The sequence below is a fragment of the Pleurodeles waltl genome, chromosome 6 (genome assembly GCF_031143425.1).
Source record: "Pleurodeles waltl isolate 20211129_DDA chromosome 6, aPleWal1.hap1.20221129, whole genome shotgun sequence".
NCBI classification, from domain to species: Eukaryota; Metazoa; Chordata; class Amphibia; order Caudata; family Salamandridae; genus Pleurodeles; species Pleurodeles waltl.
Window position 1 is genome coordinate 1,463,534,805 of NC_090445.1, and position 26,889 is coordinate 1,463,561,693.

General features: G+C 43.0%; 1 protein-coding gene across 4 annotated transcripts in view; it reads left to right on the forward strand.

The window, feature by feature from the left end:
• Positions 1-26,889, forward strand: part of FAM13C (family with sequence similarity 13 member C) — a 753,858-nt gene that overhangs the window by 529,188 nt on the left and 197,781 nt on the right. For all 4 annotated transcript variants that reach the window (XM_069240966.1, XM_069240964.1, XM_069240967.1 and 1 more), the window contains one exon: positions 16,589-16,736. In XM_069240966.1, coding sequence (XP_069097067.1) covers positions 16,589-16,736 — 148 coding nt within the window. The remainder of the gene's footprint in view (positions 1-16,588; positions 16,737-26,889) is intronic.

Here is a 26,889-nt window from a genome sequence, read left to right on the forward strand (position 1 = left end):
TTTCTTAGTCTTTGGTCTGGTGCACTTTCCCTCTTCACTTGAAATGGCTGGATACAACCTAGCTCCTTCAATGATATCTGCTCTCCAAGCTTTTTGCTGACTATCCTATCTTGCTTCTGCCACTGTTTGTTTTTCTTGCTTTTATCAGTCTACTCTTGTACTTTTCTCAATGTTTCTGATGAGCTATATGTTCTCAAGTATTAAGTGCTTCAAATTGTGCGGGTCTTGGAGGCTGTACTCGCCTCAGGTTATCAATGATTCTTAAATTAAATGTTTCATAGTGAGGAAATGCTTATGAACCTTCTTTATCGGTAACCTTATGCCATTGTTCAAGCCACAAACATGCATGAAGAGCTTTTTTGGACAATACCCAATACACAATGACCTAGAGTACCTTCAGGTGGGGTCTATATTCCCTCTGTAACCGGGATAAATGCATCTTCTTTCAGTGCACTCTTCAGTGCTTTAGAAAAAATCATTTTCGACAAATTCAATAATTCACAATGTACTTTTTGTTTAAATCAGGAAATAATTCTGTTCCCACAATTCTCTTCCCAGTGTTACCAACCAATAGCAGCGCAGCTTCACACCAACTGACCAATACCAGTGTGACACAAGATAAAGTCAATCTCATTCCTCGCAGCAGCCTTCCCTCCTTTACCATTTCTCTCACACACACTCTTTCACACAAACCTAATGCTAAATATTGTGAGCCAAAAACCAACAACCTGTGTGCTCACTACAGGATAGGGCAACCAAACACTTCTAAGCAGTATGGAGCTACACTTTCTGAAATTGCTTTCATAATTACACATGAGCAAGACTTGACCAGCAAATCTCACTCTACTTGTTACACTTCCTCGATGCATGTTCAGGATTCACTTAATACCAACCAACCCACATTCACATAAAGAAAACTATTGGCACTGTCGACGATATCTCAGGACAAGCACCTTACACTACAGCAGTAAATTAACCAAGTGTCTTCTGCACTTGTGCGTTATCCCAGGACAACAACAACAACTGCTTCCTAGCATTAAGCACCACAACCACACAAGTGCAGAAACTCCACAAAACACTGCACAGAATCACACCTCCCTGAAATCTTAGCAAAAGCAACACAAGCACAACCCCTTTTAATACTTGCACATCCACTGCAGAGCAACAACGCTGGAACTTTCAATCTTTGGAACGAGCCATGGGACAAAATTTTTCGGGGTGGCCAATTTGCATGACAAAAATTGCAGGGATCCCTAACATTAGCCTAACTATCTCCCCCCTCCTGGGAGAAATCAGACCTCTGCTACCAGATTTGATAAAGCACATTTTTTTTAGGGTTATGCTTTACAATGAGGTCAATAAATCTTTTCACCTAGCATGAAGGGATGGAGAAATAGTTCAATCAAAAACTCTTCAAACAACACAGTTTAAATTGACAGTATAGCCCATGTGGCCACACAAGGGAAACTCCATCTGAAATAAAGTTAAGGGGTTTTATTACAAGCTCAGACTCAAAGTTATGTAGACAATTCTCAAAACAAAATTATAAAGATATATCACCACCATTGGTTGACCAAGGCATACAAAAAGATTCAAACAAACTAGCATCAAAAGAACTAAATATTCAACAATGAAAATGGAAAACAGCAACAAGTGCTGTTCAGTTCTTTTAAGCATTAAGGCAATTTGAAAGTCATTTAAGTTTAGCTAGCTAGGGCAAGGGAAATCCCTATAGATTAGCAAGTTGCAAATGAACATGCTGGGCTAAAAAACACGCAGGCAGAGTGAAAAGGAAAAGAACAAAAAGAATTTTGAAAAATGCCATTTGGGACAAAAGGTAAGTAACCAAAGTTGTCAAAAAGTATGTAAAAAGGGAAGGTTTCAGCATGTCAGAAGCTCGAGATTGAGCCTTCTTCTTGGGGTCAAGGGAAAAGTTTCTACATCTCAGCAAAAAATGTAAATAAAGTGTAAGGGTAGAGAGATCTGTACCTCTGTACCTGAAAGTTCATCATGTAACATGGAACTGCAACATTAATGAAAACGCCCCTTACTGACTTGTAAAAGGCATGCATCTTAACTCAACCGTGCAGGTTGAAACAAATGTAGACATTTTCCTTCCCCAGTTCCTAAATGTACTGGGCTCAAGGTTAATTTCTCAGGCTCACTATATGTAAAATAACAGAGAATCTATTACCAAGCTTACATTTTGTAGTAATGAAGTCTGAAAGAAAAGTGGCAAGAATGACTAAACCTTTTGCTACACAGTCAGAAAACAGGGCCTTGCATGCCTCTCTTAGGCTATGCAAAACGAATTAAAATGGCACATTCATTTCTGCAAAATAAGTACATATAACATTCAAAATTATAAATAATAGGCTTTGTCAGTGTTCATGTTACTGTAGATTTAAAACCAGATAACTCTGTTAATACATTGCTTAAACTATAGTACAGAACTACCTTTTTCGACTTTTGCAAAGTAACATCTAAAACATTTTGCCTCTAAAATTCATTAGTGCACTGATAAAGAACCTTAAAGAATTGAATGTATTTGTTATACATGAAGTTTTAAGGTTATACCACTACACTTTATTTTAGAAACCAACAGTGGACGCATATTAATATAGGCTTTCATTGCGCCACTTTACAATGAATCTGTTAGTTCAACAATTAACAAAAAGCATAGATTGTCACATATCGATGATCAGTCTGACACCAGGGGTAGGAATAAAAGTTCTGCTATATCAAACTTTTTCTTCAAAGACCGTTCACGGGCAGTTTGACTTAGGTCCTTTCAATCAGAATTAAAAACTTCTTAGCCACTGTCAGTCAGAATTTAAAACTATCTTGTTGGGGTTCCACAGGGATCTGCACTGAGCACCATTCTTTTTTATAATTGTTGCCTCTCTCCATGTCCTCATTTGCTTCTTTGCCTTTACATTTTTAGCCTATGCAGAGAATATGCTGTTAATTCTGCAGATAATTGCTACAGTCACACCAAGCTTGCGTCCTGCCTCTCTTCAATGCCAATCTAGTTGGGCTAGAAAACCCTTTTTCTGAACAATGTTAGGACTAAAGGCCACCTTTTTACGTCTTCCATTTTTTGTGGACCTGTGTGTTAGCCTGCAGATCTTGACATCCCTCGTTCAGTTTCTACATCTGCCCGCAATTTAGGTATAATATGTGATCCTTCACTTTCTTTATCTCTTCGCATTTATAAGGTTTCCTCTATCTGCTCTTTCCTGTTGAATCACTTAAGGAGAGATTTACCATTCCTGCCTGCTCATAACAGCAAAACCTCTGTTCAGTCTTTCATGTTTGCCAGGCTTAACTACAACAAGGTGCTGCTCATTTGCCTGCCAGATTACTTGAACATTTTAGGATTTCTTCACAATATCTACTGACTTCCTATAAAAAAAACAATGTATTTTCAAATCCTTGCTAAAGGACACTTCATGGTTCCACGCCACTGTAACTTCAAAATCTTTTCAAACGTTATCAACCCATAAGTACATTCCGTTCTTCATCTGCCTCCCTGTTCTGTGTCCCTAGGTTCAAGTGTGCCCACCTTTGCATTTTCATGTTCTCTGTGGTCTCAGCCAAAGCATGGAAAGTCTTCTGAGTCTCCATTCAGACTGCTCCGTTGTTTCTGGACTTCCATAGAAGGATAAAAACTAACGTTTTTTTACCAAGCCTTGGACACCTACGGCTCAGTCTCTTTCTCTGGGTACTGTTCTAAACCAGGATGCCCAGTTCCTGGATGTTATCCAGGCTCTACAAAATCCTAAATCAATCATCCATCTTCTGCATTTACTTTATACCTTGTCCCATTCCAATCTCTATAGGCCACGCTGGTGCATTTTTCTCCTCATTGTAGCCTGTATTGCAGTCCATTTCAATACAAGTCCAGATACATATTTGGCAGTTCAGTGAAATGTAACAGGGCTTGTTTGAAAGCAGTTATGTTTTCCTATTTTCACAGTCTAGTGCCTGAGGACCTCCTTAACAACAGTCTGCCTTCAATTGATGTAAATCTACATGCTCCAAAGGTAGCATCCTTCACCTGCGGGCAGTTTCTTGTGCTGCTTATTCAGTGTGCTTCAAAATGAAAGGTACAGCTCACTCCAAAAATGGTAGGTAACCACATGCATGACTGTGTCGATTCTCACACTTCCCTTGTACATCCATGCATATACATATACACATAATTGCTGCCTTCAGCGACTCTTCCACACATGCATGATACTAAAACACTTCTTACATAAGACACCCTACAATCACACCTCTCTGCTGATGCATAGACATGGAGTTCAAAGAGAAACTTACCCATAAATAAATTTACATGTGCAATTGTACTCTTGCACTTTTGAGTGACTTTACTACTTTGGATTATTCACCATTTCACAGTGTAAAGTTATTCAAAAGTGGAGAATTGCTTTTCACCACACCCTGGAATAGGCTACGGAGTTTGGAGTCAGTAAAAACACCAAATACAACCATGAAGTTACTATTAGTAGTGACTTCACAACCATCATTGATAGTCTGCACACTTGCCAGACACTTTCGCTGTTGGGGCATAGATCTCAGTCTGGTAAAATATAGGAAAAAGTTTACAAATTGTATGGCCATTGTAATAAGAAATAAAAAAATAAAAAAATGTAATTGTTAGAAATGGGGTCTCTAGTTAGCAGTCGGTTTGCACCCTGTCCAAGTAGGGACCCTCACTCTAGGCAGGATAAGGGTGATACCTGCTCCAATAACCCCTTCTCACCCCATTGGTAGCTTGGCACGAGCAGTCAGGCTTATCTCAGAAGGAATGTATAAAGCATTTGCACATAACACACAGTAACACACTTAAACCACTACAAAAGGACACCACACCAATTTTAGAAATATAGCCAATATTTATCTATATAAAACAAGACCAAATACAATAAAAATCTAACATACAGTAATAAACATATGAATTCTGCCAGAATTATTCAACAATACAGTTCCTTGAAGTCGATTGCTCCATCTGGGGCTATCACTGAGTCGTGATCAAAACCAACAGTTCAGGCCAGCCGCGGTGTCGCGGGCCAGCTACAGTGTCAGGGAAACCCACAAACAGTATCTTTGGATTTGCACTGCATTGTGATTCTCGCGGTGAGCTCAGGAGAGCGGCGTCGCTGTTGTCGCGGTGTCGGTGCGGGGGTCGTCGGGCCCTTGAAGTCACACATGTTGTGGATCAAACTCCAGGCTGATGAAGTCAGGCGCGCTGGCGTGGATGGCATCGGGGCTGCGATGCGAAGTGGGATGATGCGATGTGCTGTGCCCACAGGTCACGGTGCAGGCAGTGGCTCTGTGACTGCATCGGTGAGACCGGAGCTGTGGTGTTAAGCGGGGCTGTGCGATGTGCTGTGTCACTAGGTCACGGTGCAGGCATTGGCATTGTCGTTGCTGAAGCGCTGTCATCGGTAGCCCAAGTCGGCAGTGAACCGCGGGAATGGGTTCCATGCGGTGTCCACGGGTTGCGGTGCAGACAGGCACATCTGTTGACGACATTGGAGTCGATGGTGCTGGCGTCGGTTGACCGGGGCTGCAGTGTAGCACTGGACTGTGCTTCGTGTTCCTCACAAGTGGTGTCCACAGGCCATGGTGCAGGCAGCGGCGTCGGTGTCAGCAGGAGCGGCGGCGTCGAGGATGCCCAGGATGCAGTGTGAGCAAGGCGATGCCGGCATGCGTGGCCCACAGATCGCGGTGCTAGCAGCAGCTCTGTGAAGTCGTCCAAAGACGGCGTCTGTGAAATTCATGATCTTGGTGTGAAGCGGGGAAGTGTGGCCCTGAGCGGCATCTGCAGGTCACGTGCAGTCCAGCAGCGGCGTTGACAGCATCATGGTGGTTTTTCTCATTGAACAGCACCAAACACAGGAGGCAAGCTCTACTCCAAGCCCTTGGAGAACTTTCTCAAGCAGGATGCACAGAAAAGTTCACCCTTTGCTCTCTTTTAAGGCAGAAGCAGCAACTGCAGGCCAATCCAGAACAGCAACATGGCAAAGGGACAGTACTCCTCCTCCAGCTCTTCAGCTCTTCTCCTTGGCAGAGGTTCCTCTTGATTCCAGAAAGATTCTAAATGTCAGGGTTTTGGGTCCAATTCTTATACCCCTTTCTGCCTCTGAAGTTGGCAAGCTTCAAAGGAAAGTCTCAGTTGTTTGCAAGATCCTTCCTTGTCCAGGCCAGGCCCCAGACACACACCACGGGGTTGGAGACTGTGTGGTGTGAGGGCAGCCACATTTCTTTCAGGTGTAAGTGACCACTCCTCCCTCCACTCTAGCTCAGATGGCTCATCGGGATATGCAGGCTACACCCCAGCACCCTTTGTGTCATTGTCTATAGGAAAGGTAAAAACAGCACAACTGTCAAACTGACCCAGACACGGAATCCACAAACAGGCAGAACCACAGGATGGTTTAAGCAAGACAATGCCTACTTTCTAATAGTGGCATTTTCAAACTAACAATCTAAAAACCAACTTCACTAAAATATGTATTTTTAAATTGTGAGTTCAGAGACCCCAAACTCTAAATTTCTATCTGCTCTCAAAGGGAATCTGCACTTTAAATACTGAGTTTAGCAGTATTTCACTGTTAGGACATGTAATACACATTAGTACATATCCCACCTTTAAAATACACTGTACCCTGCCCATGAGGCTACCTAGAGCCTAACTTAAGGGTGCCTTACATGTAGTAAAAGGGAAGGTTTAGGCCTGGCAAGTGGGTACACTTGCCAAGTCAAATTGGCAGTTTAAAAACTGCACACACAGACACTGCAGTGGCATGTTGCTCGCTTTCTAGAAGTGGCATTTCAATAAAATGCTAATACAAAATCCACCTTCACCAGTAAGCAGCATTTCTCCCTACCCTTACAACCATACCACACATGTCTACACTACCCCTCTTAGATGAGACACTACCCTCTAGACATAAGGCAGGGCATTTCTAATGCAATCCTATGAGCAAGGCAACGCTCACAGCAGTGAGAAACCAAATAGGCTGTTCGTCACTACCAGGACAGGCCACACAACCAGGCACATGTCCTGCCTCTTACATACATAGCACCCTGCCCGTAGGACTAGGTAGGGCCTACAGTAGAGGTGACTTACATGTAGTGCAAGGGGAGTTCCAGGCCTGGCAATTAAATTTAGAAGCCAGGACCCTGTGGCAGAAAACTTAGCACGCAGGCCCAGTACTAGCAGGCCTGAGACAGGTTCTGTGGGTGGCACAAGCAGCACTGCAGACCCACTAGTAGCATTTAATTTATAGGCCCTGGGTATAGGGATGCCACTGTACAAGGGACTTACAGGTATATTAAATGTGCCAATTAGGTGTAAGTCAATAATACCAACTTCAGAAGGGAGAGCACCTGCACTTTAGCACTGATCAGCTGTGATAAAGTGCTGAGAGTCTTAGAGCCAACAATAAGAGGTCAGAAAATATAGGAGGCAGAAGATAAGAAGTCTGGGGATGACTCTACAAAAAGGGCCAGGTCCAACCAATCCATTCAGTCGTTTTTGAGAAAATAAGGTATAAAAACTTAGTATATCTGAACAGTTGGGTTCACGGGACATTCACAAGTATCTTGCGATCATGCAACTTCAAATAATGAAGCGATCTGATTAGCTAAGAGGGCTTTTTTTCCCCATAAGCTGTATTGCTGCTGTGGTTAGGGAAAGGCCCTTGTGAACTCCCAGGAAGCCTGTGATGTGATTGGTTGGTCACAACATGAAGGGAAATGTTGCAGCTGCCATTTCAGAACATAGGACTTGGTTCCTGTGTTCTGAAAATGAAGAAAAATAACAAATTATAATGGAACGGTTTAGGGGCATTCTGACTCCCTGGACAATGTGGGGGTCTCAGAGGGACCACCCCCCAGGAGCCAAATTCAAAAAATCTATATATTTTTTGTGTTTCCACAATCCAGTGGGTGTCCCACAGGGGCCAGCAAAACCCCCAGACTCCCACGCGTGTCCCACCGGAGAGCAGGGGGTACACACCTGCAGGTCACCCACAGGATTCTAAAAAATATTTTTCTTAAAATGGGCTGTGCCTAAGTGGCTGCAGTGGATTTCTGCTAACAAGCGTTTGGCCCTGTGGCCTTTCAGCCGTGTGAGGTATTGGCTGCTTGTGGCCAACCACACATCGCACATGGCTAAAGGCTGGGCCCTGGAGGATGGTTGGACACAGGACCTGGATGGAGGCCACTTCCTCAGCCAGCCCCACGCTGCTCACGGCAGAAGGCCAGGCATGCATAGGGATTGGCTGCTTTCTGTTGTGCATGATGGGGCATTGGCTGCCTGTTGCCCACCCCACACACGTACAGCCATAAGCCATGCATCCTGTGGGATCGGCTGCCCACAGAAGGGGTTGGGCACAGGGCCAGGTCACAGGCCAGGCCCTGCAGTCATCCCCATGCTCTACATAGCCGCAAGCTCAGTGCGGCGGGAGTTTGGTTGCCTGCAGGGGGTTAGGTACAGGACCTGGCTGCAGTAGTTCTGCATTTTTGTTGAGAATAATACTACAAGTCTTAGAACACAGAGACAAAGCAGAACTGAATGATATGCTCTTGACTGCTGGGGGACCACCTGGGGACAATATGACATCACCATTTGCCACCATATGCACATTGATGCGTCTTACCTGATGTACAACACCATGTGCCACCATGTGTCCCCATTGTACCACGGTTGTATGTTGTGTATCAGCTTGTTTCCGTTTATGCACACATTCCTGGGCTTCACCCATTTCTAATCTCTTACTCAACACCCAGTGCTTCCCTGATGCACTTACCCAGAGTTCTCATGAGGTGCATCAACCAGACCCCTCCTGCGATACTTCAGTCAGATATCCCCTGAAACCATCACCCAGAGCTCCTTGGGGAGTATCACCCAGTTGTCCCCTGAGATGTATTAGTACAGGGAATGCAGAATTATTAGGCAAATGAGTATTTTGACCACATCATCCTCTTTATGCATGTTGTCTTACTCCAAGCTGTATAGGCTCGAAAGCCTACTACCAATTAAGCATATTAGGTGATGTGCATCTCTGTAATGAGAAGGGGTGTGGTCTAATGACATCAACACCCTATATCAGGTGTGCATAATTATTAGGCAACTTAACAAAAAACAAATATATACCCATTTCAATTATTTATTATTACCAGTGAAACCAATATAACATCTCAACATTCACAAATATACATTTCTGACATTCAAAAACAAAAACAAATCAGTGACCAATATAGCCACCTTTCTTTGCAAGGACACTCAAAAGCCTGCCATCCATGGATTCTGTCAGTGTTTTGATCTGTTCACCATCAACATTGCGTGCAGCAGCAACCACAGCCTCCCAGACACTGTTCAGAGAGGTGTACTGTTTTCCCTCCTTGTAAATCTCACATTTGATGATGGACCACAGGTTCTCAATGGGGTTCAGATCAGGTGAACAAGGAGGCCATGTCATTAGATTTCCTTCTTTTATACCCTTTCTTGCCAGCCACGCTGTGGAGTACTTGGACGCGTGTGATGGAGCATTGTCCTGCATGAAAATCATGTTTTTCTTGAAGGCCCAGTACTAGCAGGCCTGAGACAGGTTCTGTGGGTGGCGCAAGCAGCACTGCAGACCCACTAGTAGCATTTAATTTATAGGCCCTGGGTATAGGGATGCCACTGTACAAGGGACTTACAGGTATATTAAATGTGCCAATTAGGTGTAAGTCAATAATACCAACTTCAGAAGGGAGAGCACTTTAGCACTGATCAGCTGTGATAAAGTGCTGAGAGTCTTAGAGCCAACAATAAGAGGTCAGAAAATATAGGAGGCAGAAGATAAGAAGTCTGGGGATGACTCTACAAAAAGGGCCAGGTCCAACCATTCCATTCAGTCGTTTTTGAGAAAATAAGGTATAAAAACTTAGTATATCTGAACAGTTGGGTTCACGGGACATTCACAAGTATCTTGCGATCATGCAACTTCAAATAATGAAGCGATCTGATTAGCTAAGAGGGCTTTTTTTCCCCATAAGCTGTATTGCTGCTGTGGTTAGGGAAAGGCCCTTGTGAACTCCCAGGAAGCCTGTGATGTGATTGGTTGGTCACAACATGAAGGGAAATGTTGCAGCTGCCATTTCAGAACATAGGACTTGGTTCCTGTGTTCTGAAAATGAAGAAAAATAACAAATTATAATGGAACGGTTTAGGGGCATTCTGACTCCCTGGACAATGTGGGGGTCTCAGAGGGACCACCCCCCAGGAGCCAAATTCAAAAAATCTATATATTTTTTGTGTTTCCACAATCCAGTGGGTGTCCCACAGGGGCCAGCAAAACCCCCAGACTCCCACGCGTGTCCCACCGGAGAGCAGGGGGTACACACCTGCAGGTCACCCACAGGATTCTAAAAAATATTTTTCTTAAAATGGGCTGTGCCTAAGTGGCTGCAGTGGATTTCTGCTAACAAGCGTTTGGCCCTGTGGCCTTTCAGCCGTGTGAGGTATTGGCTGCTTGTGGCCAACCACACATCGCACATGGCTAAAGGCTGGGCCCTGGAGGATGGTTGGACACAGGACCTGGATGGAGGCCACTTCCTCAGCCAGCCCCACGCTGCTCACGGCAGAAGGCCAGGCATGCATAGGGATTGGCTGCTTTCTGTTGTGCATGATGGGGCATTGGCTGCCTGTTGCCCACCCCACACACGTACAGCCATAAGCCATGCATCCTGTGGGATCGGCTGCCCACAGAAGGGGTTGGGCACAGGGCCAGGTCACAGGCCAGGCCCTGCAGTCATCCCCATGCTCTACATAGCCGCAAGCTCAGTGCGGCGGGAGTTTGGTTGCCTGCAGGGGGTTAGGTACAGGACCTGGCTGCAGTAGTTCTGCATTTTTGTTGAGAATAATACTACAAGTCTTAGAACACAGAGACAAAGCAGAACTGAATGATATGCTCTTGACTGCTGGGGGACCACCTGGGGACAATATGACATCACCATTTGCCACCATATGCACATTGATGCGTCTTACCTGATGTACAACACCATGTGCCACCATGTGTCCCCATTGTACCACGGTTGTATGTTGTGTATCAGCTTGTTTCCGTTTATGCACACATTCCTGGGCTTCACCCATTTCTAATCTCTTACTCAACACCCAGTGCTTCCCTGATGCACTTACCCAGAGTTCTCATGAGGTGCATCAACCAGACCCCTCCTGCGATACTTCAGTCAGATATCCCCTGAAACCATCGCCCAGAGCTCCTTGGGGAGTATCACCCAGTTGTCCCCTGAGATGTATTAGTACAGGGAGTGCAGAATTATTAGGCAAATGAGTATTTTGACCACATCATCCTCTTTATGCATGTTGTCTTACTCCAAGCTGTATAGGCTCGAAAGCCTACTACCAATTAAGCATATTAGGTGATGTGCATCTCTGTAATGAGAAGGGGTGTGGTCTAATGACATCAACACCCTATATCAGGTGTGCATAATTATTAGGCAACTTAACAAAAAACAAATATATACCCATTTCAATTATTTATTATTACCAGTGAAACCAATATAACATCTCAACATTCACAAATATACATTTCTGACATTCAAAAACAAAAACAAATCAGTGACCAATATAGCCACCTTTCTTTGCAAGGACACTCAAAAGCCTGCCATCCATGGATTCTGTCAGTGTTTTGATCTGTTCACCATCAACATTGCGTGCAGCAGCAACCACAGCCTCCCAGACACTGTTCAGAGAGGTGTACTGTTTTCCCTCCTTGTAAATCTCACATTTGATGATGGACCACAGGTTCTCAATGGGGTTCAGATCAGGTGAACAAGGAGGCCATGTCATTAGATTTCCTTCTTTTATACCCTTTCTTGCCAGCCACGCTGTGGAGTACTTGGACGCGTGTGATGGAGCATTGTCCTGCATGAAAATCATGTTTTTCTTGAAGGCCCAGTACTAGCAGGCCTGAGACAGGTTCTGTGGGTGGCGCAAGCAGCACTGCAGACCCACTAGTAGCATTTAATTTATAGGCCCTGGGTATAGGGATGCCACTGTACAAGGGACTTACAGGTATATTAAATGTGCCAATTAGGTGTAAGTCAATAATACCAACTTCAGAAGGGAGAGCACTTTAGCACTGATCAGCTGTGATAAAGTGCTGAGAGTCTTAGAGCCAACAATAAGAGGTCAGAAAATATAGGAGGCAGAAGATAAGAAGTCTGGGGATGACTCTACAAAAAGGGCCAGGTCCAACCATTCCATTCAGTCGTTTTTGAGAAAATAAGGTATAAAAACTTAGTATATCTGAACAGTTGGGTTCACGGGACATTCACAAGTATCTTGCGATCATGCAACTTCAAATAATGAAGCGATCTGATTAGCTAAGAGGGCTTTTTTTCCCCATAAGCTGTATTGCTGCTGTGGTTAGGGAAAGGCCCTTGTGAACTCCCAGGAAGCCTGTGATGTGATTGGTTGGTCACAACATGAAGGGAAATGTTGCAGCTGCCATTTCAGAACATAGGACTTGGTTCCTGTGTTCTGAAAATGAAGAAAAATAACAAATTATAATGGAACGGTTTAGGGGCATTCTGACTCCCTGGACAATGTGGGGGTCTCAGAGGGACCACCCCCCAGGAGCCAAATTCAAAAAATCTATATATTTTTTGTGTTTCCACAATCCAGTGGGTGTCCCACAGGGGCCAGCAAAACCCCCAGACTCCCACGCGTGTCCCACCGGAGAGCAGGGGGTACACACCTGCAGGTCACCCACAGGATTCTAAAAAATATTTTTCTTAAAATGGGCTGTGCCTAAGTGGCTGCAATGGATTTCTGCTAACAAGCGTTTGGCCCTGTGGCCTTTCAGCCGTGTGAGGTATTGGCTGCTTGTGGCCAACCACACATCGCACATGGCTAAAGGCTGGGCCCTGGAGGATGGTTGGACACAGGACCTGGATGGAGGCCACTTCCTCAGCCAGCCCCACGCTGCTCACGGCAGAAGGCCAGGCATGCATAGGGATTGGCTGCTTTCTGTTGTGCATGATGGGGCATTGGCTGCCTGTTGCCCACCCCACACACGTACAGCCATAAGCCATGCATCCTGTGGGATCGGCTGCCCACAGAAGGGGTTGGGCACAGGGCCAGGTCACAGGCCAGGCCCTGCAGTCATCCCCATGCTCTACATAGCCGCAAGCTCAGTGCGGCGGGAGTTTGGTTGCCTGCAGGGGGTTAGGTACAGGACCTGGCTGCAGTAGTTCTGCATTTTTGTTGAGAATAATACTACAAGTCTTAGAACACAGAGACAAAGCAGAACTGAATGATATGCTCTTGACTGCTGGGGGACCACCTGGGGACAATATGACATCACCATTTGCCACCATATGCACATTGATGCGTCTTACCTGATGTACAACACCATGTGCCACCATGTGTCCCCATTGTACCACGGTTGTATGTTGTGTATCAGCTTGTTTCCGTTTATGCACACATTCCTGGGCTTCACCCATTTCTAATCTCTTACTCAACACCCAGTGCTTCCCTGATGCACTTACCCAGAGTTCTCATGAGGTGCATCAACCAGACCCCTCCTGCGATACTTCAGTCAGATATCCCCTGAAACCATCACCCAGAGCTCCTTGGGGAGTATCACCCAGTTGTCCCCTGAGATGTATTAGTACAGGGAGTGCAGAATTATTAGGCAAATGAGTATTTTGACCACATCATCCTCTTTATGCATGTTGTCTTACTCCAAGCTGTATAGGCTCGAAAGCCTACTACCAATTAAGCATATTAGGTAATGTGCATCTCTGTAATGAGAAGGGGTGTGGTCTAATGACATCAACACCCTATATCAGGTGTGCATAATTATTAGGCAACTTAACAAAAAACAAATATATACCCATTTCAATTATTTATTATTACCAGTGAAACCAATATAACATCTCAACATTCACAAATATACATTTCTGACATTCAAAAACAAAACAAAAACAAATCAGTGACCAATATAGCCACCTTTCTTTGCAAGGACACTCAAAAGCCTGCCATCCATGGATTCTGTCAGTGTTTTGATCTGTTCACCATCAACATTGCGTGCAGCAGCAACCACAGCCTCCCAGACACTGTTCAGAGAGGTGTACTGTTTTCCCTCCTTGTAAATCTCACATTTGATGATGGACCACAGGTTCTCAATGGGGTTCAGATCAGGTGAACAAGGAGGCCATGTCATTAGATTTCCTTCTTTTATACCCTTTCTTGCCAGCCACGCTGTGGAGTACTTGGACGCGTGTGATGGAGCATTGTCCTGCATGAAAATCATGTTTTTCTTGAAGGATGCAGACTTCTTCCTGTACCACTGCTTGAAGAAGGTGTCTTCCAGGAACTGGCAGTAGGACTGGGAGTTGAGCTTGACTCCATCCTCAACCCGAAAAGGCCCCACAAGCTCATCTTTGATGATACCAGCCCAAACCAGTACTCCACCTCCACCTTGCTGGCGTCTGAGTCGGACTGGAGCTCTCTGCCCTTTACCAATCCAGCCACGGGCCCATCCATCTGGCCCATCAAGACTCACTCTCATTTCATCAGTCCATAAAACCTTAGAAAAATCAGTCCTGAGATATTTCTTGGCCCAGTCTTGACGTTTCAGCTTGTGTGTCTTGTTCAGTGGTGGTCGTCTTTCAGCCTTTCTTACCTTGGCCATGTCTCTGAGTATTGCACACCTTGTGCTTTTGGGCACTCCAGTGATGTTGCAGCTCTGAAATATGGCCAAACTGGTGGCAAGTGGCATCGTGGCAGCTGCACGCTTGACTTTTCTCAGTTCATGGGCAGTTATTTTGCGCCTTGGTTTTTCCACACGCTTCTTGCGACCCTGTTGACTATTTTGAATGAAACGCTTGATTGTTCGATGATCACGCTTCAGAAGCTTTGCAATTTTAAGAGTGCTGCATCCCTCTGCAAGATATCTCACTATTTTTGACTTTTCTGAGCCTGTCAAGTCCTTCTTTTGACCCATTTTGCCAAAGGAAAGGAAGTTGCCTAATAATTATGCACACCTGATATAGGGTGTTGATGTCATTAGACCACACCCCTTCTCATTACAGAGATGCACATCACCTAATATGCTTAATTGGTAGTAGGCTTTCGAGCCTATACAGCTTGGAGTAAGACAACATGCATAAAGAGGATGATGTGGTCAAAATACTCATTTGCCTAATAATTCTGCACTCCCTGTAATGTTGCCCTGATGACAAGATTGTGTGCAACCCTTGTGCATACCCCTGAGCTTCTCTGCTGTACATCACCATGAGCTAGTCATTCCATGAGCTACATGATGCACATCACCTTGTGCACTCCATTATGAATCGTCTGGAGCTCCACGTCTGTCCATAACCCTTTGCCTTCTGGTGCTCAGGGTCATTGATAACTGCCTGTGTGAATTGGCTGTATCATTGCTGCACTATGTGCACGGATGCCTGCACTGCTGCTGGACTTCATGAAAACGTGTGCCTGTTCACTGTGTGCATCTGTGTACATTCGACCAAGCATCAGTCATTCCTAATATGAACTCAGGTAGTATTTCCGGCATTTTATCATCAAAAATGCAAAATATAACAAAGGTTTTTCGAGGTGTATGTTTATTTTGCAGCTAGGTGTGCACACGACGGAATTACTGATGCGTGGCGGCTGTGCTTCTTTTTTCTTGCTCTGATGCTGTGCTTGGGCTATGGACGTGCAGCTCTGTGCATTTGCCTGCGTCTTCCACCCGTCCCTGGAGGGAGAGTATTGAGCACGTAGGGAGCCAGGCATGACTCATCAAGGCGCGCACACCGGTGCTGGGGTTTCCACGCATTTGCATCACGGCGCGATGTTCCTGCCGGGTGGCAGGAATAAACATTACACGCGGCTGAGAGTGCACAATGGAAAATGCAGCTAGGTAAAAAAACTGGCTTGGGCGATATTCCTATATGTGCAGTAATCCAGTGATGTAATACAGCAATCTATCTTGCACCCGGTAGCCTTGGAGTACACGAAAGCAAAATCGTTCTACTTGTGAAGGGAATCAGCTCTGTATATAAATGTGGCTTATTGCTGCTGATGGGTGGTTTCTCTTTGTTCTCTGCCAGTGTACTGCATAGTGTGTAACCAGACTATATTTATGAATGGTGGGCGGGGAGTGCCACAAGACGCTAAACCTGAATTCTGAATGAAATGCGCGCTGGATTCTTGAGCGTCACTAACAAAACAGTTCCGGGGGCGCCCACCCCCGCCTTTTTATATCTCCCCCCTACCCCTCCTCCCGCAAGAGGCCGATTGGTCAGTAAGAACCATTGGGTGCTGCTGACGGAATCACCACTAACGTGTCACGAATAATCTATTTAAATGAGGAGTTTCATAACTGCAGAATCCCGGCGCCCACATGGAATACTGAACATTTCATCTGGTAGTGAGACTCGCTTTAAGAACGGTCACTAAACACAGACCAAACAGGCAAAGGGAGCTGACACACCTTCGTGTATACATCTGCCGTTTTGTGTCTTAGCCTCGATGTTCTGTTTTTGTTTACAGAACCCCTTTCTGAAACTGCAGACCTTAGAAACAGACCTGTGCCCCGCCGTTCTGTCAAACCTCGAGGAGAGTGGGCAGGTGCCTGGACCCAAGGATGCGTCCTCTTCATACGGCCAAGGCTTGCAGCCTGATGGCGTCAGCTGCAGAGGTAAGAGTCGTGGTGCGTGCAGCGAGATGCTCTTTGCGTAATACTATAAGCATCAAAGGCTGATCTTTGTCCTCAGATGAAAGGGAATAAAAAAAAAGTTACAGTTGTCTAGCCCCAATTACCTGCCCTATTTTACAGGGTGTAAAATTATTCTTTGATGAATTAATAGCCTAATTAGTAATCACAAGGGATTCTTGTGTTATCTTGGTATATGAACTGTTCTTAAGGTTTAACATTGGATTTTTCCATATACATTGCCGCCGTTTGTGATCCGGTAATATCTAAACTTAGCATGCGAAGTTCACTACACTGGTAAAGACTGACATAATCATATTTCTCCACAGTGAAAAATGTTTCCCCACTCGATGAAAACAAACAAAACTGTTCATACAACTCCGAATTGTGGAATTAGCACATGCACCAAGCCCGGGCAAAACTAGCAGGCTGTGCGTATACAGACAATCAGAAATGTATTTCACATGAAACACAGACCTACTGGCTTTGCCAAGGCTCGATAGGGGTGGTGAAGGTATTGTGGTGGTGGAATTTGTGATGGATGGTATTATTGGTGGTGGTTTTGAATCAGCAGCGTTATTGGTGATATTGTGGTTGTGATGGTGCCATTGGTCGTGGTATTTGTTGGTGATATTGGTTGTCGTGTTGGTAGTAGTGGTTGTGGTATTAGTGGTGGTGATGGTATTTAGCAATGTCTTAAGGCATGGGCTAAGTGGGCAATTGCCCATGGCCCCCATCCCTCAAGGCCCCCTTTGTAAAAGGAAACTTTCTCTCTCTCTCGCTCACTTCTGTGTATTTCTATATCTCAACCTCTCGCTCCTTTTCTCTTTCTACCTCTTCCTCTGAATTTGCCTCTCTTTACCCAGTGTCATCTTGAGGATTTTTGGGGCCCACAGAAAGCCTATTTCAACTGTTTTGTGTGAACCTTGTTTCTGAAAGTTTATTGATATCAAGTTGGCTTCAATTAGCAGAAAATGGGTCATAAAATTCAAAGTTGTTACGAACAGGGGGCCCCAAAAATCCTTTGGACGCCACTGATGGTATTGCTGATATTGTGATGTGGTGTCTGTTGCAGGTGGTGGTATTTGTTAAGGTATTGGTGGTGGTTGCATTGATTGTTGTGTGGTATTGTTGATATTCGCGGTGGTGTGTTTTTGGCGATATTGGAGGTGGTGTGGTATTGGGGTGATAGTATCAGTGTTATTGGTGGTGTGTAGATTTGGTGATGGGTGTGGTATTTGTGGTGATTTTGGTGGAGATAGTATTGTTGGTTGTATTTGTGGTGGTGATATTGGTAGTTGCATTGGGGGTTGTGATATTGCTGGTGTTATTCGTGGTTGGTAGTGGTATTGATGACATCTTGTAATGGTGGTGTGCTTTTGTGGTGGTTCATTGATGCTGGTATTGGTGGTGTTGACGGTATTGGGGTATTTGTATTGTGTTAGTGGTTATGTTATAAGTGGTGGAAGCGATTGTGTTGGTATTGGTAGTGGTATATCACAAGTATGAGTTAAAGAATTGAATGTGACAAAAGTATGATGGTTGAAGGTAATTTTTAGATGTAAAAGATCCTCAAGCTTTTCAATCCAAGCCCTCTATTGAATGCAGAATAACCAAATAGCCAATAGCATGAGGGGCAATTACTCTTCTGTGCATAGACAAAGCTACCCAGTGTGTACTTTCAAGAATTGCCAACAAAATTTTGAAAGACAGCTAAAGTTTTCCATAGCCAAACCTAAAAATACCACATCATTACTGTAATTGGAAACCTGCAACTTGCGCAGGTCTACTGGTGTACTGCTCGCTATATTTGTAACTTGCAAATTTAGTACATTTTTATTCACTTGTGGTAGCACTTTTACTGACGTAGATTTCATACCTTTTGAACAATATCCTCCCATATGATACAGATGCATTGGAGAACGACTGTTGCACAAGCCATATACATATACATGGATGAGAAAAATAGTTGGAAGACTGCAGCAAATGCATCAGAATATAGAGGCCCTGCTGACATCGTGGTATCTCCCCATGTGCAGACCTACATACATGTGGATGTATGCCTACACCAGGGTTTCATCCCTGCCTAGATGCAATCCACAAACAGAGGATGGAAATAAATGTACACCACATAATAGGAGTATGTGTCCCACCTCTTTACATGAGGGGATGGCGACACGTACAACTACAATTATGACTATACAGCTATTCTGAGTCATTTTATAGGTATATTTTAGGCATAAATTGTCCAAGGATTCTATTTATATAAGTGGAGATCTCTGCCTACACTTTGTAGGGCTGCAAGTTAAAACGAGTAAGGAAACACCGTCATTTAAGAAAACTCCATGACAACCCCCCTAAACTAACACCAAACAATGACACACAAAAATGCAGGCCAGTATCCTGGTGCTGCCCTCTTCCTCTTTGCGGCGCTAGACATCAGCTACATTTGTGTTGTCTGTCATTATTGGGACATTCAGCGTGTTATGATGTATCTTTGAGTGTGTGTCTAGGGTAATGTTAGATGTAAGTTGTGTATTTTTACTGTTTATAAACAACTTACATATTTTTATATTCTAAGTACATTTGTGTTTACATTTTTACAACGTCTAAGGTTATTTGACAATTTAGTTAAAATTATTTGTAGATCTTTTATTTTTAATCAGTTAAATTTTTTACAGTATTATTAGTAAGGTATCTGCAAAGTCTTAAGTTAGTTGATTTTTTCAAATTTTATTTTGATTTTTGCAATTGTGATGTTCGTGCTATTCCTCGCCGACAATCATTTCTATGTGATTCGCTTCCAGTACATGTGAGTGGGCATATGTGGTGTGTGAATCACTTCATATCTTGGCTGTAGTACTGTATGAATAAATGTAGATGTAACTTTAGTGAATTGCAACTGAGTTACATTTTTTATAGATGTGTTTTTGTATTTGCATGCCTCTCCCTGTGCCACCCCTTGAATTTCCCTTAGCTTCTCCCACCCTCTAGTATATGTTCATGCTATTCATTTTCCAGTCCTACACTAGCACCTAAACTGTTGATCTAGGTGTATGTGGCACTTGTGGCTGAGAACGCCATAAACAAGAGATTTCACAGGTATCCGTTGTACTGTGAATTGCATTTATAGCTATGTTAAGTACTATCACAAAAGTATTATTAGATATGTTCATAAGTGTTGTTGTGACTACCCCTGTACTGCTATTTAAGGCTGCTACTGACCTTGGTACACCCGTTGGCAGTGCCAGGGGCTGTGGATGCTGTACCTGACATTCTACAGTAGATGTCTTTAAACACATTAAATGCAACTGTAAGACAGCAGCACAGTTATCAACATCTGGAAGTCGATGTAGAAACTGAATTTATAATTTAAACATTCATGCTCAAAGGTAAGCAGTAGTCATAGTTAAGAAAACGTTACCACTGTTGTAAAGTTCACATCACTATCAAACATCTAGGTACAGCTCCAGTTAAAACAGATTGTACTTCCTACAAGAAAATGATTATATTTTCTGCCAGCAAGTATATTTGAAAACGTGTATTTTGTGCAGCTTCTAAAATGCCATAGATCGAGCCATTGATAAAGTCATCATGGAACAGCCAGTAATATCATCAAGTGTGTTTTTTGTAATTATAACTGTGATGTCAGGTGTGGGGTCATGAGTGAAGCACTAAGGAAATTATTTTTGGGTAGATAACCCACAATCCGAAATTTCAGTGGCTTTTAAGTTGTGGATTTTACCCGAAAGCCCAACTGAGGTTTTTAAAGATATTTTGTATTTTTTTTTTTAATAATGCTGATTAGTTTCTGCTCTAACTATATAAATTAAGCATATGGTAATAAAAGCTTTTACAGTAAATGTTTTGGGGCGTCTACATACTATGGCATGTGTCTGGAATTGGCCTGCATATCCGTCCTTAATGCCCTGCGCCCTAGGTACCTGCTGTAGGATTGTGGCTCCGTCCCTCAGAAACTTCTGGGCATTGTCCTCAGACAACCCTCACCACCTGCCTACCACCAAGCGAGAGAGCCAACCAACTTCAGCTTGGCTTGGGGAAAGAGTGGGTTTTCTTCTCTAAGAATATTTTGCAAAAATCAAACACAAAAGGTTGTGTACTTTTTCAGTTATATTGGGAATAATGCTCAATGATTAACTGACGTTTCTGAAGGGGAACTGATGAAATATTCCAATGCATCAAAGCCTGCCATAGTACCCTACCACTGCACAGCAGCAAATCATTCATGTGTCTGTGAGAAAACACTGCATTCAAAACAAAACTTTGAGACGCGGCTGGCAAATACATTTGGGCCACAGGTGAAGCAGAACTTGTTTGATACGCTGTACCATAGGGAGAAAATGTATGCCAGGAGTGGTAACAGTTGTTAATACTATCCGAGGATACAACGCCCAATCACCATTCAACAGAATGTGCCACGAGGTCCTTGTTAACACCAGGAGGCGTTTACAGCTGCCCTACACCCAATTTGTGAAGAGGTAGCAAGTGAGGACTGTGCAAAGAGGGGCGCTTCCTGTCCCTTGGGCAAGACCAGGTAAATGAAAAGAGATAGGGAGCCAGGAGCTTCTGCCTCAAACTTTGCTTACTGTGTGCCAAGATAACTGTTAAGGGCTATGAATTGGGTGGCAACTGGCCACGTGGTTTCCAGTCTGGCTCCAACAAGGCCGGGTAGTTGTTTATTAACCCCTTTGGTGTTTAGATGCTCAGTGATGATGAAGTGGGGCACCATCCCTCCTTGATCATCCTTATCGGCTTGTGGTTCCCGGAATCCCAGTCAAACACACAGCAACACTTCCATTATCTTTTGCAAGTTCATGAACTAGGGGTGCAGTTTTCCAGCCTTTGTATTGTATTTTTTTACTTTAAGCTTTGTGGGGTAATAAGAGGGTGCCGAATTGGTAATTTTCCCGTACATGGGGTGTTCCCTGGTCCATTTTACGATGATTGAGTGTGCTCAAACTGTCCTCACAAAACCACATTAATTTTTTTGAAGTTTGAGAATCTTTGAATGCCCAGGGAAGCATAACGGCCAATTGGATTTTTGTGTTTTGAGCAAAGATTCTTGATCTATCATTCAAATTTTGATCCTCAGATCATCTAAGGATGCCTGACCATAATTTCGGTTACGCTGGAGTTATTTCGCTATTTTCTGTTTCACCTGTTATGCAAAATTTCCTAAATTACTCTGTTACGCCACATGCATAATGGCAAAAACAAAATAGCTTGAACACAAGCGAACAATATTTCACAACGCAAGTGGCTTGTATTCTCAGTAACCTGTGTTCTTTGACTGCTTGTTTTTTGTGCAAAATTCGCTATCATGTCCAGTATGGACACATTTATTTTTCAATAATTTACAGTTTGCATATGTGACTTATGAACCAGGAACCTAGCAACCAAAATACAACATTTTGTTGGTCTTTTCCTCCCCTAGTGGATAGCCACATGTCCCCAGGCAAAGGGACGCTGGTTTCCAAGTACAAAGACCTCACAATTATTGGCAGAGTAACGAGTAACATTGTTCGGCCTCTCACATCAATTAGATGTTCTGGGCAGGTGCTCATTTTGGGTCTTGAAATGACAATGGACCTAAGGGCCTTACATGTTTACATGATTATTAGAGCAGGGAAGATATTTCTGAAAAATGTTTAATAGATTTTGTTCGATTCAAAACAAAAACACACGATAGAGTAACCACTGCCTTCATGTCACTTTTGACTTTGATCAGATCACTGTTTTTTGTCACTCAAATATCTGTTTTTTAGGGTAATAAAATACATTTCAGGCCTCATAATATTTTCCTTCCGCGGCCACTCTGTCCAAATCTTCCCAAGATCAAACACAGGAGGACATATACATTTTGGACAATCCAGTGCACATTCTACAAATTGTGACAAAGTTATAATGAATTATTGAAACCTTTTTTAGATTGAACAACGTATTGAACTATACTTAAGTTGTCATTGCACGCAGCTCTGTAGTATGTGTAGATATGCTGCTCTGCACAGTTTATTTTATGCTTCAACATAGGAAATTACGAGAGAAAGCCATTATTCTTCATGCATAAAGTATGCATCATTCAATACAATGAATAGATGTGAAATGTATGCTTATAAATAGGACATGTGTAATATATTCAAGGGTCATGGAAATGCCTACCGGTATTACAGAAGTGGCACAGGATGCAACGAGTGTTTGCGCCTGCTTTGGGCACCCTCTACACTTTGGTATTTCAGAAGTGGCTGCAGATGCTTGTGCGGCCCTTCTGTAATACAGATAGCTCTGGTGAACATGTAACGCCAGCGCCATCATTAGAGGGTATTCCTTCATTTGCATGGGAGCGTGGCTCCATGCAAATGAGGCAATCTCTTTGCCCCTGAATCCACGCCGTATTACTGACGTGGGTACAGAGGCAAACATGCCTCTAGGAGCGCACTGAACGTGCACCACAGAATGGTGGTGCACTTTCAGTGCGCCTCCTAAAGGCAGCCCTCTGGAATGGTAGAGGGTTCCATAAACCCCTAGATATCTCCTTGCAGGTGTGAGCAGGGACTCACTGCACCTGCCTGCAAGGGGATCTCTAAACCCTCTTAAAAGTGCAGACGGAGAGCCGGCTGCACAGAGAAATACAAAGCAGCTTTTAAACAGCTGCTCCGTATTTCTGTTGAATGCGCTGCCCACGGCCCTAAGGGCAGCACATTCAACATATTTGGGTGCACTTTCTCTGTTTGCACCCAGAGCACCTGCTTAAAGGTGCACTGTGGTGCAAACAGGACAAGTGTGCCCTATCTGTAATATGGCCCAAGGAGTGGAAAAGTAGCATTAAACTGGTGCGTATCGGAGGAGGGATAACATAAATTCACTGTAAACTTGGTTATCACTTACAAAGTAGTATGTTTTGTGGATATTTGCAGACCTTTAGGAATTCCCTTCTACGCTTATCTGAGAACCTGTCTTATAGCAGAATTGATCTGGCTTGACGTGTAAAGTGTAGCAAGGTTTACCAAAGCATCTAGGTTTTTCAGAACAGGTGTACTAAGAGGCGAAATGTAATAAGAAAATCGTTTATTTAGAATTATCACAGTCTAAATATTTTCTAACTTCATTAGTTTGTGAGGTGAGATTGGCCTTGTGGTACTGTTCTGTGTGGAAACCAGCCCAAATCTGCATTGTAAAATGCATGTTACTATCTTCAGGAGACAAATCCTCCAGGTCATACCTGGCTGAATAAATCTCATGAACAAGACCCAAACTAAGATGATGATTTACATGTGGAAATTGGCGCGGTTGTACTGTTTTCTGTATGTAATTCCCCATTGCCTAGGGTCCTGCTGGTAGATAATTTGTAATTCACCAGTAATACCTCTACTCAGCATTACCAGTACTCCTGGTGTTGGTAATATTGGGTGCGTTAATACCACATTAAGTGCAGCTGGACAAATAATTGAGCCCTAAGTGTCCCATGTATGCAAATACCATACTTATGGAGGCTCACACATGCTGCTGATTAAATTATGTTTGAGTAATAAGGAAATACATAAATACACCCATAATGGAAGCTTATCCGTTGCACAATTTTTATTACAGTAATTCCCTGGACTTGACAGTATACAGTATTTAGGAGCAGCAACACTTTCAAAATCTTCCACAGCATGTTCAAATCAACTGAGGCATATCATCAAAATCATAGCCCTGCTGGCAGAGTCCTTTACCTCAAAATACTCATAAAAGGGTGATGAGAGATTTGTGTATGGGCAACATATGCTATGGCACCCGAACACAAAGATGCATTTCCGTCTTGGAGAATGGGTTTACTGACCTCTTCTGAATCACAATTGAATCACCTTAAAGATGCAGAGCAAGAACTTTATCCCTTTGTCCCTTTATATATTACCTTCTTTAAATTGTTTGCATGGTGAGCAAAACTATTGTTTAGGAGTCTTTTCACAGACTGTTCTAGATTCTAATACAATACATTCATATCAATGTTAAGCTTTACTCTGATTTTTACAATGGATATACATTTTTTGTATGCCCTCAATTACATACAGTTGAGACGATTTAGAAAGGCATTAAGAAGTACATGAAGTACTACATCTTTAATACTGTTTTACATACTCTTTTACACTCTCTTAAATACACTTTTACATTCATTTGCGGATTGGCCCCAAAACGTTTAACATGTGGGAGTATTCAGTTAATATTCATACACAATACAAATAGGACTGTGCCCTCTTTGCACTTTTACTAAGAAGGAGTTGGGCATTTCGGGGTGATTCACAAAGGCATTTAAAAGTATGTAAAAACATACCACTATAGTATTATTAACCGTACTCATAAACGCTTTCGTATCTCGACTCCAGCATACACATTTTTCACAAAGGTTACTTATGTGCTATGCTTGAACCCTTCCTTTTCACCACTCATGTCACACAGTGTTCAGAATGCATCTTGGTGTGTGATGTGCCAGTTGCTTAGCATGGTGCCACATGCTCCATTTCACAGTTCTGCCCAGTACCTCCATTGTCAAATATCACTCAAAATGAGCACTGCTTTGGGAAGACAGAGTTTGTGTTTTCATAAACGTCACAGGTTAAAAAACATGACATATACTGTTGTCAAAATTCAAAGTGTCTATTGCAATGACATTTCTGAGGTAAAAACGTGGAGTTGAAGTGTTTACTGATGTCTGACTCTGAGAATGCGTGGTTATGAATTTTTACCAAGTAGAAGAACATTTTTGGAAACACAATTGAAATATATTTTGAAACAATCTGCTGGATAAGCAATAACAACAATTTTTATAAAATGTGAAATGTTAAAGCTTAAACTGTATTGCGTTGCCTAATAGATGGATACATCCGCACACTGCTTCTTAAAGCGTTTTAATTTCTCTAAAGGGAAGTAGCAAATATGTAGCTCTGGAAAATTTCACCCATACTGGTTTTTACAACTAAATGCATTCTAGGAAACCGTTTTGCACTCTGTATCACAAAAACGCAGTTAGCTATGTCAGTGTGGATTCAGTCCTTCTGTTGTGGGTCGTGCAAGTACAGAACTTTTTTGTTTTTTTCACATCCACATCTCTGAAAATTAAGTTGGTTTTTAAAATTATTTACACTCATAGCTTGATTAAAATAACTACATAGTTTAATACATTATTGCATAATTAATAAAAAATCATTGTAATCAGCAACAAAAATTAAAGCCTTCTCAACTAAAATAGAAAAAACAAAATTGCCCTACTGGGATTTATAATTCTCATAGATTTAAAGCATTAATACCAAGATAAGTTATTGGTCCCCCACTTAAATAAAGTTGTGTATTTAATCATGTGGGCAATAGCAGGAACTGTCCCCTCCAACTCCAAGCTGTCCTTACAGTTCTGCATCTAGGCTGATCTTGTAAACAGCGCTAACAATGTTACTTAGTCGTAAGCTGAATAGCTCCATCACCGTTCACAGTTATTTGGCACATGCTTTAAAAGGTGTTCCACTTTTTATGCATTTTGCCACATATGCCATCTGTTGAGGTGTCAGCCATTGAGACACAATAGGATAGCTTGTCGGCAAGATGTAATACCATTGGAGATACAAATGTTTTTAAGGTACATTTTCCGCCAGGGTAACAGTGCGGGGCATATGCATAGAAAGTGTAAGAAGTCTTTCTGGTGGTATGCAGTTAGCCTACATTTGTTTCAGGATTTTAACCATTTTGTAACTGTATCCAGTATGGAGAGAAGACCAAATCTGGTGTGCAGCACCTTTATTTTTAGAGACATTTTCAATATTTCTGCCAGGTATGGACGTGCTGTCAAAGCCTTGTGCAAGGTAACAGTCATCCACAAATGGGATCGTAGTCTAAACTTGTCTTTATCCTTACTCCATGATAGCCACTTGATTTGTTTATTTATTAGTTGCTTAAGTGATTATGCAGTAAGGTCTTTTGCCACAGCTCTTCTACCTGTAGTCGCTTAATTGCAGTGACAATTTTACTGACCATTACTTTGAGGCCTCTGACATGTTCAGGGCTGTTTCCCTCTAGATCAGTGCTTTTAGTGTGCCTGTCTTAGGAGAGAGGCATATTTGAGGATGGGCCGTCCGGTTCCAAGGCTTGG